Source organism: Buteo buteo, chromosome 12 (genome assembly GCF_964188355.1).
Source record: "Buteo buteo chromosome 12, bButBut1.hap1.1, whole genome shotgun sequence".
Classification (NCBI taxonomy): domain Eukaryota; kingdom Metazoa; phylum Chordata; class Aves; order Accipitriformes; family Accipitridae; genus Buteo; species Buteo buteo.
This window is the reverse complement of record NC_134182.1, coordinates 33,348,105-33,360,833: the sequence shown is the minus strand read 5'-3', so window position 1 is coordinate 33,360,833 and position 12,729 is coordinate 33,348,105. Positions and strand designations below refer to the sequence as shown.

General features: G+C 41.8%; 1 protein-coding gene across 1 annotated transcript in view; it reads right to left on the bottom strand.

Annotated features, from left to right (window-relative positions):
* Positions 1-477: 477 nt before the first annotated feature.
* PCNX2 (pecanex 2) overlaps positions 478-12,729 on the bottom strand; it is a 156,633-nt gene continuing 144,381 nt past the window's right edge. Inside the window, exons 29-34 of the mRNA XM_075043275.1 lie at positions 11,086-11,230; positions 9,655-9,885; positions 9,036-9,310; positions 7,811-7,995; positions 2,786-3,234; positions 478-734 (exon numbers count right to left, since the gene is read on the bottom strand). Coding sequence (XP_074899376.1) covers positions 573-734; positions 2,786-3,234; positions 7,811-7,995; positions 9,036-9,310; positions 9,655-9,885; positions 11,086-11,230 — 1,447 coding nt within the window. The 3' untranslated portion in view covers positions 478-572. The remainder of the gene's footprint in view (positions 735-2,785; positions 3,235-7,810; positions 7,996-9,035; positions 9,311-9,654; positions 9,886-11,085; positions 11,231-12,729) is intronic.

Below are 12,729 nucleotides of genomic sequence, written 5' to 3'. Positions count from 1 at the left end.
GCTATTCAGAATTACCACCTGCATAACATGTTAAACAAAAAATAAGGAGATTTGCTGTTGGAAAAAAATAATCAGATTTAGCTCTAATGTTGCAGTATGTGTTGTACTATCCTTTTATGTATTCATTGCTTCTGTTCAAAGTTGCCTTTTGCTATATGTTATATATCAAATGCCAATTAGTTTGCATGCAATCAGCAGTTTAGTTATGGCAGGAAAGAGATGTCTTGTGTGCTTTTCACTGAGTTGTATTAATATTTCCCACTGTATTCATTCGTGATTCCAACCATTCTGGGGAAGGAACATTAAACAGGTTGTATTCATTGTTCTACAATTTACAAGAACCTGAGATGAAGTGGCACGGTGTGTTTTTTAGGACATCTTCCAACCCTACCTATGCCAAGGCCTTTAGCTGAAGAACATCTGCCCCATAGCATTCTTGTGTAGAAGTTAAAAAAATAAACATTTGGAGTTTGCTTGTTACATTTGAAAGAACCTAAACCCACGTGCAGCTCCCTGACCTAACTCTGTCTTTAATTCTAAGAAGTGCGTGGCCCTTGTGCTAGGAGTACTCCTTACTGCTCCTCGGACAGGCTTTGCTGAGAAGCAGTGTCTTCCAGGGCCATATCTTCTTGGCTGGCCCTCCGGCACTCCAGGAATATGGTGTGGGCTGGACCTGCCTCCCGCTGTGGTCTGGGTTCTGTGGCATCGGTTGCTTCGCAGGTCTCGGTGAGTTGCTGGAAAGAAGGAAAGAGAAAAAGTCAACTAGTTCAGGAAATTTCTAAGTAACACTTCAGCTATTTTTTGAAGTGGCAGGTGAAAAAAAGTTAAAAATCGATTTAGGAATGTCATTCTGTGAAACTGCATGGGATTCTTAACATGCATTATTCACAAGGGACTTCTGAAGAGGTACTTGTCACTCTTTCTGTAACGCATAAATTTGGAAAGAAAAGCAGACCAGGAGCTAGAGGTTTAGTACTACAGATGTACATGTATAGAGAGCTGTAAAATCATTTGGATTGAAAAGGACTTCTGGAGGTCATCCAGTCCAAACCTCTGCTCCAAGCAGGGCTGACTGCTAAGAAGTTAAATTGGGTTGCTCTGGGGCTTGCTTTATACACCAAATTTTAACTCCAACTTACAAAGAAACCTTTTCATCAAAACTGGAATGCAATTATCGGTCTGAAAATGTTATGCGCAGAGTCACCCCATTGTAAGGAGTCCATTAGTATAAAAGCTTTCCAGAACTGTGCTAACGTTTAAATAAAACACTTCCTCCTTACCACTTTCAATCAGATAGGCACCTGGACTCTGAGCAGTTACTAGATGATGAGCCTCATCTAAATTTAACCATGTAGTCTTAGTGTATCATCTAGGCTGTCAGTGGTTGGCAGAGAGATATGAGTGCCCCAGGGGAAGATTTCGTCCTGACAGCTGTAACGATGAAGTGGATCATCCTCTCCACTGAACACAGAGGCCACACCAACAATCTACTGAGACTTCATGCCCAAATTTTAGATGGCTTAAAGTTAGGCGAGGTGAATCCTACCATTAGTACTTAGTATTGCAGACTGGCTGAGTTCCTGTGAATTAGGCTATAAACTCTTGAGAGTTGGAATTCTGCCTTGCCATTTGATATGTTCAGCTGTACATGTAGAAATATTATTAATGCTCATTAGAGTAATAAAGCAGGATTGGACCCAGATGAGTAATGTTCCATCAACTCCTGTTGAAGTTTATGGCAAAACTCCAGGGAACTATACCAGACAAGGTATTTTTGGGTTGAGAGCAAAATACACACAGGCTAAGAAGCTTTTTTCACTTGAGGTTTGGAGAATTCTTTGAAAATTAGGGAAGTTATACACAGTTCAGAATGATAGTAGCAGAAAAGTGTTTTGGACTTTCCCTGCCCACAGTCTTCCCCTGTTGCCAATTTGGTTTCCATTTTGATAGGCCAAATGTGAAAGTCTGTCTTAATTATGTTGTCACTCAACCTCTAGCTGCAGTTGCCCTTTATCTCTAGTCCACCTTGCATGTTACTGCTCTGTAGTGCTGAGGTAAAAGTTTCAAAATTCAGGAAAGCAACTGATGGCAACCCAAGTTAAATAAATATACTTAAGTAGACAATAAAACAACAACACTAGTATGTGCATTGAATTTTCCAGGAAAGATGGGAATAGAACTGGGAAGAGGGCTGGAAGTTCTTTGTGTGTACTGTTTTGCTGTTAGAAAATGCTGAATCACAGGGCATACAGGTTTCCTTTGGGAAATACTTCCTTTGACTAACCCTTTCAGCAACAAGGTTTTCAGGTCCTGGATTGAATTTCTGGTCAGAGAGTGGGACAGAACAAGTGTACTGTTCAGTGGGGACCATTCCTCTGTACAAATAATTAAGTTCAGCCTAAGCAAGCAAGGAAGGAGCTATTTAGTCTGCTTTTGATGGTACTCATCACCTGGGCTGCAGAAAATGGAGACTTAAGTCCCTGGTCTGAGTGAAAGGAAGAGGGTCTTTGGCCCAGTTTGTAATTTCACGTGCATGCTTAACAGTCAGCCTGTCAACTACTTACAAATACATCACTCTCATATAGACACTAACATTAGTCTCATTTTCATTCTGATGCAGCACAATCCAAAACAAATACCAAAATCCTGACCTTGTTTTGGAAAAGACTATTTTCTGACCAGTGAGAAGGAAGAAACCAAACAGTGGTGAGGACAGTTCAAGAACCTGATAGGACAGCAGTACAGTAGCTCATGCTTCATACTGCTCTTTTGGCTTCAGCCTTACCCGAGTTGCTTGGCTTGCTGCTCTGGCAGATGGACCCATGGCAATATTCATACTGCTGGATGACTGGGTGTCACTGGTGTTACCTCCGTCTGCAGCTGAGAGCCCAGAAATCACCAAAGCACTTGAAAAACTTCTCTTGCCGAACAGCAGGCTGAGAGTTGAGCTGGTGGAAGAGGCCAGACTGGACCTGAGCATTGCCGCAGCTCGGTCCTGCACAGTCAGCTGGCCAGCAACAGGAACAGCAGGGGACTGGGAAAACACAGATGTTGCCGAGTTGTGGAATGACAGCTGACTACTAGAAAGCCTTTGGGCAATTTCGTGGGCAGATGTAGATGTTTGGATGAAAGGCTGGCGGCTTTCTACAATTGGTCCGGAGTGACTTGAAGCAGGGGGCCTTTGGTTTAAAGCAGTGTGTGCCTGGACGGACTGACTCCTGGGTTTTCTCCTGCCTTTAAAGGAAAGATTAATATATTTAAGTAAGTGGCATCCTGATGAACTCCACGCTATTGACAGTGTCCCATGTGTACATATTACTATTGGCATATTACTACTGGTTTTATCAGCATAAGAATCCCAAGAATAACAGAAATAACAAATGGCTAAACCTATGAACCTTGCTGTGTTTTCCATTACAGGGGTTCTGGCTTTTGGTCAGAATAGCTCCAGTGGTTCTGCACTGAGTCAAAAAAGAGGAAAATGAGAAGACACCCCAAAGAAAGTACTCTAATCACAGGCTCACACCTATTCTGCCACATACATTTTAACCTGCCCAGTGAATGACTGAGCATAGTGTTGCTGTAACTCCACTCCCCTTTGACAATCACACTGAAGTAGGGGATGTTGAATATCTACATTAAATGGCTCGGTACAACTAAATGCAAAAATAAAACAAAAAACTGTGAGTTAAAACAATGACACATTAAAATGAATTATTCTTGCGTACAGGGAAAGAGAATTTGAGAATTCACACAAGTGATTCAAACCACACTACAGCATTCACCACAAGGCAGTTTTTAAGACTGTTAAACTGTATCTGAGTTCCAAGAGTGATATTTGCAGTATATCACAGACTGAAAAGATGTGAACACCTCTAATTAGGATAAGCTATTGGAGGTCTGAATGGCACACACAAAAGGCTCTTGCCCCGTTTGTGAAGCATCTCGATGCGGCCACTGCTGGATACAGAGAGTAAATGAGCTAAGCTATTCTGACATGCCTAGACAACTTCTATATTCCTTTACATATACACCTCCATTTTTAACATTCATATCAACACCTTATGTCATTCAAATAAGTTCTGTATTTCTTACGCTTGCATATTTAAATAGGCATAGAATGAAAAATAAATCAACTTACTGGCCAGTGAACCTACCAGATACTGCTTGCACCCAGGCACTCTGCAAATGGATGCAGCAGGCTGGCACGCGCCACAGGCCCTGAAAGAGTTTACTGTTTCTGCAGACAGGCTGTAACCCAGGCTTACGCAGCAAATACCCAGCCACATGAATGCCTGCTTGACTTTTTTGCTTTCCAGGAAACTCCAAACATTAGCACAAGCTGGCATTTTAGTTTCCTAGCTATAGCTGTGGGGTAGAGAGGGGATGCCAGAAAATCTGTTGAGAGCCATCAACACAGAAAGAAGTTTTGCTGGCAGGCTTTTCCAGGTTGTTGGTAATTTTTTTTTGCTTTGTTTTTTCCCCAATACCCAAACTATGGAAGGGAGGGAGCACTGAAACTCCTCCGGATACTGAAATTTTGCAGGCATGAAGGAATATAAATCTCACACTATCTTCTAGAAACATGACTGCTGAATTCATGAGGGTTCAGGTAATGCAGAAATTCATATCCAAACTATTTATATTACATAGCTGAAACACTGTTTTACATCCACAGACCTGCTTTCCAGAGGCTGGTATCATTAGCCCCATTTTTCAGATGCTGAAGCAAAGAGAATTTAGGTAATTTGGCACAGAGTCAGATGGCAGAGCTGGGCCAAAACCTAACTGGAGCTCTTTAGCTGGACTAAAACCTAGTTGGTTTGGCAAGCACTGGACACTTTCGCACCCCACTTACAATGTATCTTTAGTTGTACTTTTATACTCTAAACAATAAAAAATTAATTTTCCTGAGATGGTATGCAAAACAGCATTCTCTGTAATAAGAGCCCCAAGATCTCTGCTCGAGAGCGAAGGGACGGATGCACGTGGCTCCTGTGTGCCACGTTGCCGGCGTCCTTCAGGCGTGATCGATGGGGAGGGTGCACGCTGTGATGGGGTCAGGCCTGGCTGCCGCGCTGGCAGCCGTGCGCACGTCTGGCCTCCACAGAGACTCAGGTTCTTCAGACTCTGGAGTCTTGTTTAAGTGCTTTGGTTTCTACATCTGATGGTTATTTTAATATGTTACTCTTTTTAAATAAAAAAGAACGGACTGGAATTAAGAACAGAGGGGCTGTGGTGTGTTAGTTTGTGCAGGGGCTAACGTGGCCAAACATCTGTTTGTAATTTAAACTGCCAAGCTGACCCCTGTCCAAAAGTATTCTATATTCATCCCAAATGCAGTGGTTAAGAGCATTGGACAGGAGACCACCCGCGTCTACACATAAATAACTCTGTCCTTGAAAACACTTAAGAAACAAAGGCCGTTCTATAAACTGCATCGTGAAATAAGGACACTTTGGGGGAGAACCCCACACATTTCCAATGCTCCCGATTTTGGTCACACTTTTGTATAGGGCTTTCATTGCATTTTGCAGACTCAGTGGCACCATGCTGCAAAATGAAATATGAAATATGAAAACATTCAATGCATTTGATTCATAGATTATGAGTCTAGAAGGGATTGCTGTGATCATCTAGTCAGCTGTGCTATACAGCATGGGCCATAGAACTTCCTGGAATTAATTCCTGTATGGTATTACTAATTACTATGATTACTTTTAAGAAATGCATCCAATATCTCCAGTCATGGAGAATCTATCTTAACCCTTAGTCACTTATTACACTGTTTATTTACTCTCACTGTTAAAAATGTGCACTTGATTTCAAATCTGAATTTGTTTAGCTTTGTTATATCCAAGTCTGCTCGGATCAACTGTCTTTGGTCACCTTTTGTTGCCCAGGTAAGTACTTACAGACTATGATCAAAGCATCTTGTACATTATAAATTGTTTGAAAGCTCTTAATCTTTCACTACAGAATGTATTTCCCAGATCGTTGATCATCTTTCGGCTCTTCTTTGAACTCCTTCCAAATTAAAAATGTTCTTCTTTAATTAGTGCACTGGGACTGTGAGTGGTAGGCCAACAGTGTCCTGAACCAACGTCAGAGTGACAGACATGCATCACCCAGGTCACCCTATTCATTCTGCTTTTTTAACAACAGGCATAGCATAAGTTCTTTCCCACTCCTCTGGTATTGCCCTCAGTGTCCCGATACTTACTGAAGATCAAACAGAGCTTGCTTTTCAACCAGCTCTCTTAAAAACCTTGAATAAGAGTCATTTGGATTCGCTCAATTAAAGATATAGCTTTGATAGCCACTCTTTCATGTTCTTTGTAGCTGTTAGGATGGAAGGAACTACTTCATGATCAGATCATAGAAAAATATGATCATTTCAATTTTTCCCAATACAAACCAGACATTTCTTTTCTCATTTCTACATTATTGGCAACTCTGCCTTTCTATATAGTGATGGATCAAGACCACTGTTAGGATTTCTTTTGCTTCTAATACTCTTTAAAATTAAATAGCCACAAACCCACTTTCATCTTTTTGTCCCTAACGGTGGTAGCCAGAAACTTCTCCTTGTTTCCTTCTCTTTCTCTTATCAGCAGTCTCTCAGGACTGAATACTGATTTGCATTTGCTATTTTCCACTTCCTTGCATTTGTTGTGCATTTCTTCATTTTACCTCAAAGCCAGGTTGCTTTTCTTAACTAAGTGTGACCTTCTCTCTTGATTGTGGTTTTCTGGGCACCCAATACGTTCTTTTAAACAACTCACAATTAACTTTCATTGTTGTATGGCATGCTCAGGATCATTATTTTACAATTAAGTTTGCCATTCTGATTACTGCAGTGTCAAGTTATGAGTATGCACATGGGGATTCCTCTAATGCTAGACTCAATTAAAATCAGCTGTTATTTTATTCTTACAACATGATTTATATTCAGGGCAAGATTTTCTCCAGTCCTGTCCATTATATTTAATGATAGGTCAAAATGATCTAACGGGAAACAAACAACTATCATACCCCTCTAGTTCTCTGCTGTAATTTATACAGTAATACCACAACTTGTTGAAAGGTTGAGTTAATTGGCTTTACATTACAAGTCCTGATCCCATAGTGATAGGTCCAACAGCGACCCACTGCCAAACTTAATGTATATTTCCAATGTGAAGGCCAGTAGTTCTACCTTGTGAATATGTCTGAAGTACTTTTGAATCCATAATTTAATCTGAGAAGGGCTCAGCTGTTAGTTGACAGCTGCCAAATGATTGGCAGCATTTAATTTTCTCCTGGTAACTGCTGTATAGACGTAAGAAGTTATTTCCTATTTGTTTGTTCTCCACATGCGCTGATGAACAGCCAAACCAGTTCCTCAAATAAATTGTCATGGTCCTTCCAAGATAATTAAGATTTTTGCATACTTTCACTTCTGCTGTTTCCAGCCAATAGTAAGTGCAGGTTCACTGTGGTACGGGCTCCCTGCATTGCACAGGTAGACTCCCTCCTATTTGCATTTCTCATTCTGGCATTGTTAGTGGCACCTCCTAGTCCAAAAGTTACACAGAAAGGAGTTCAACAGTGGAACCTTTGGTGAATCACATTTGTCTTATCCCTCCCAGTAAATACCTGGAACAATATCAGGAAGCCATCTCCTACGCGTGCTTGGTTATTAGGAAGGACAAAGCCCTCTCTTTCTAAAATTAGTTTTCCACTGGATATGAGCATGCCCCCAAAGCATCTGCCTATGCAGCCCCTCAGGAGAAGACTACAGAGAAAGCCAAGTAAATTGTGCAAATACCTGCACGCTGGTGGACCTCTTGAGATGAAGCTTGCAACTGAGGGGTTCCATCTCTGGTGGGCTGCGAGCTACTGCTCTGACTTGAATTGCCTGTGGAATTGCTGCTAGATGAAGAGCCCCCTCCAGTATCCACCTCTTCAACGTTACCTCTCTCATGGTGAGCTGCATGGCAGTCCTTCCGCATTCTGTGTGTGGGAATACACGCATGGTCAGCCATTTATTATGCACAAAAATTTGTGCCACCAATGTTAGGTGCCCTCAAAATGTGTAATTGTACTCTCTCATACCGCTGCAGGTCTTTTGACATCTTTTGAGATGACAAAGATGATGATGTAATAAGCTTACTTGGAACAAATCATATACGACACAAACCAAATCTTTCCTTGTCTGTGTTAAGTGGCTTTGGAGCCCTGCAAGACCTTAGGACTCTTTATTGAATGTTAGAGTGGTCTCTGAAGACAACTTTTGCATGAGGTAACCAAGTAGCAAAGAAGAGGAATAGGCTGGAGGAAGCTCAGTGGGAATGAGCTGCATGGTGGGAAACGAGCATATTAAGCCACTAGATTTAATCATTTTAGCATAGGTCTTGGCATGCAAGCTGGCTCCCATAGTCTCTCCATAGTCTCCTGCCTCTCCTCAGCCACAGTGGTGATAGGGCAGGTGGGGGGAATGAGGCAAGAGTGAGTTACTGCTGTATGAAAAGTGCATGTAGGAATGAGAGATGGAATGTGTCAGATACTGATTGTGCATACCTAGGGGAAGTTGGGCAGTTTTTGTGGATAGTGAGTACGTTTTTACATGTGTTTTGGTCAAGAACAATGACTTGGGGATAATCAATTATACTGCCTAAGCTTTGGAGCATAACCCACCATAACCCACCAACACATTTATTCATGTTATGACATGTCACTGAGTTACAGAAAAGACACCCTTATTTACAGGGCATAAACAGCAAAATTCCCTGGAATAAGGAACATGTCTGTAGTGCTAAGTGATTTGATAAAGAATCTTGTTGAACATGTAGAAAGCTTTGCTTAAAAGCTATGAATGAGTTAATGAATTTGGTTTCTGCTATATCTGTAGGGCTATTTTGTTATATTCTGAGTCAGTTGCAATTAATTTTTTACTCATAGGTAACAGTATGGAATTACTCTCTTTTAACAGGAAATACAGTAGAACCAAGACTGCACAGTCTCTATCTGCATAGCCAAAATTTAACACCTACCTTAACCATTTGGATCTGAACCACTTTTTAATGTTGTCCAAACTGACAGGTCCCCCCCAAATGTTCCTCAGTTGGCTGTGTGTCCCAAGGTACGAGGTGGTTAAAGGGGAAACATACATTGGATATCCCAGTGGCTGATCACATGAAGAATTAATTAAGTTCCGCAAGACCTGTTTATTGTTCTGGATGCTGCCTCTCTCTGGGTTACGATTGCGTAAGAAAATCAGTTCCTGCTGCTGCCCAGCCCAAAGCCCTCTGACGCACTCCTTGTTGACCTACAGGTAGGTTAAAAACACGTGGATCGTGAAAATGTTTGCTACTGAAGATGCAGAACTACGCGATCCAGGTAGAACAGCAGTAGCTGTGTGTGCAAACACCTTGTGTCTTTGCACCAACAGGTTTTATGAACTTTTGCAGCTACTCCCTGGCAAAGCCTGGAATGTTATTTCAGATACACAAACATACGGGTGCAAAATGGAAGTCAACTGAAGAGAGCTCTTTTAGACTCCAATCCCTAACTCGATAACTACAATCAACCTCTCCTTTTGGCCAGATTACTCAGAAATATTAGTTACCACAGCCCTGAATTACTGCAATATTAGAAAGAAGGTTTATGTACCTTGATAACCTTGAAGCTCAAGTAGCTTTTGTGGAGCATGATAACTTTATATTCATCTGCTCCTTCATCTACCACGTGTCTCAGGGTTAGCAGCTCCTCTCTGTTGGAGAGTACAGCGCTGCGCCAGGCTGGGTCCCCTTCGTGACAAATCACAACCTTTTCTTCAAAGGATTGGATTGCTTCATACAAAACTGCTGGGTCCTCATACTCATCTGGGCAGGTGAACTGGTCCTGGTAGTACACAAAAAAGTATTGAAAAGATCAGGTATATTTGTGAAAACACAAACACTATGAACAATAAACAAAATCCTGTTTTTTGAACAGTTGCCCACTGACCCTGCCAAGTGACTTGCTGTTTGATACAGCATGTCTTTGGGGAAGTAGAGAAATTAATTTAACAGTAATATAGAAAGGTACGATTTTTGTTTTCTGGTAACCTGTTCTGATCTCATGTCTCCACTGGACAGATACTCGGAGAATGCCAGCTTATCCACTTTCTTTTTATGAAGTGGGAAACCATGGGAGGCAGAGCTTTGGGGTAAGCTGGAGGGAGATCAGAATCACCTGGGGCATTCCACAGCTCTTGTGCAAATCCTTATTTTTATTCACGAAAAACCACCAACAAAAGCACAGACTGGGAATCCATCAGCAGATATCGCAATATTGCGTTACTACTTTAGCTGTCACGCAGCAACATGGCCAGTGATAACATTCATAAAATTACTGTGTCAAATTCTCAGATATTAATTCACAGCAGTTCCACTTCAGTTACATTCAGAGCAATTATAAATATCATGCATGATAAAAGCATATAATACTAAATCACAATGTGCCAGAGCAAGAATGAAATCAACTCCAAGCTATACAGAGGTTGACCTGAAGAAATTGGAGCAAGTTCAATGTGGAGGTGTGCCAGATTTTTACAACTGAAAACAGAACAGGGTCAGAAACAGCCTGACATAGTCAAACAAACAGCCGTGACACTAACCCTTCAAGCCACTCTCCTCTCAGCTGTGTCTTTTAACATATGGAAGCATTACATGTGTATTGCTGTTCACAAAAGGATTGATAAATTAGCAATGAAATTAGTCTAATCAAGGTATTTCTTTTCAATCTAGGAACCATCTTTATAGTACCCACGCAAATAAAACATGACATGACCGTCAGTTTTGTTTTGGTGAAAAATGCAGGGTCAAGCTCTGCAATATGAATGGTTTCAAATGGGCAGCTAGGGGGTACAGAAAAAGAGATCAAGTGAATGCAAAATAAATAAAGGCCAAGCTTTTCCATTTTGGTTAAGGAAGTTTCTCAGAATAAGGCAGAAGCACTCCATTTCACTCTTTTTTTCCTTTGGACAGTTTCTAAGGTTTCCTGTGTTTCCCTAAGAAAACAGATGCAGTAGTAAAAGTTAAAAATTAAAAAAGACTGTACCTGGTGTAGCTTCAGAGACATTCGGATTGCTGGGGCAACAACCTTGTGCAATAGATCCATGTCTGCAAAGACCCACTCATCTTTTGCTGCTATCCGAAAGTCTCCTTTGAACAGTGCATGGAGCCCATAAAGAAAAGAGTCCAAGCTGTAAGAGAAAGGCAGCAGTCACTCCCAGAAGTCATTCCTGTCTCACCGAGCGGGATGGACCCCCGCCAGCTGCCGGCCACGTGCTGAGCTGCGCAGTGACCGGTGCCCCTCCAGCGCAGGGTGAGCTCTGCGGTGGGTATAAAGCAGGGGTCACATCGCCTATTTCTAATGAGAAACCATTCCTCAGGGTAAGTGGTTTTCCTTCTGCTTGCACTGTAAACGACTGGCCACGAAACAAGTGTGGCACCTGCAACAAAGGATGTCCTAAGGATGGGTGGCTGGGTCACGGGATGCCTCAGGGTGCTGCTGCTCTGTGGCTGTGCCAAAGAGACCAGGTCAAAGAGTGCCAGCTGCTCTGCAATCCCTGTGCAGGCAGCAGAAGCTGCCCCCTCCTTTGAAAGTTTATTGATTGGCCCTGTTACTCTTAGCAGTTCTCCTTGCAAGGTAAAAATTAAAAAAAAAAAAAAAAGCAGCTGTAAAAAATATTTTAAGCAAATCCGAGACTTTTGTCATGAAACTCAAACCCAGACGTGAACATTAAACCAGATGTACTAAGAAGAATACTAAGTTTCAGGAACTGTTCAGTAAACTGGGTGAGAGCATGAATCAAATGACAGGCATTTCATACGGAAACAATGAGCCCTAAAGCAAATATGCACTGGGCTTCTTTTTTCTAATATAAGAAACTAGATGTAACCAGTTCTGCCTGACCTTGGATGATGGTTTGCCTGGACCTGAGATTTAAGCAAAAGGTAAAAGGTACAAAATTGAGTAGTTGTTGGAAAATGGTTGCACGAGGGCTTTGTGAAGGGAAACAACCAGCCTTCAGCTCCAATCTTCACCCCAAATCACGAGCGTCCCGTGATGACACCACAGCCACTTGTATAATGCTTATATAGCAGGACTGCCGTCCCAATGCTGCTCTGAAGAAGTGATCTCGAAACTGAGGAAAACAGAACCATCTGTTAAAAACAGGCATCTCTTGCAAACCCACAGGACATGGTTTCATCTACCTGCCAAGATTTTACTCACTCTTCGAACAGTTGATTTGTTCAGATTGTAAAGGCTCTGAGGAGAAGCTGCATTAAGATGTTGGTGGTTTTCATTACTGCCCAGCTTTCTCCAGAGAACACACAATCTTTCCACGTAATTGAGCTTTCTTAATTATTTTAGGAAAGGAAAAAAAACTTTTGATTTTTTTCTCTTCTCTGAGAAAGGGAGAAGAGCGACTGGGAGACTGCTTGGCCTATCTTCAGCTCGGACACATTCTAATGTTGCCCTTGGTGGGTAGCATGATTTAGAAATTAAAATGGAAAGATACATATGTTGTTACCAGAAAAACAGCTGGATACCGATTTTCTCCACGAAAGCACTGTGTAATACAAATCAACTAATCGGTGGGACCCAGGCCAGTGAGGAAGGCAGGGCTGCTGTCGCTGCTGGGAACATGAAGAGTACGGGGAAGCTCTTGTGAATTCCTAACTGATTTGCATTTAT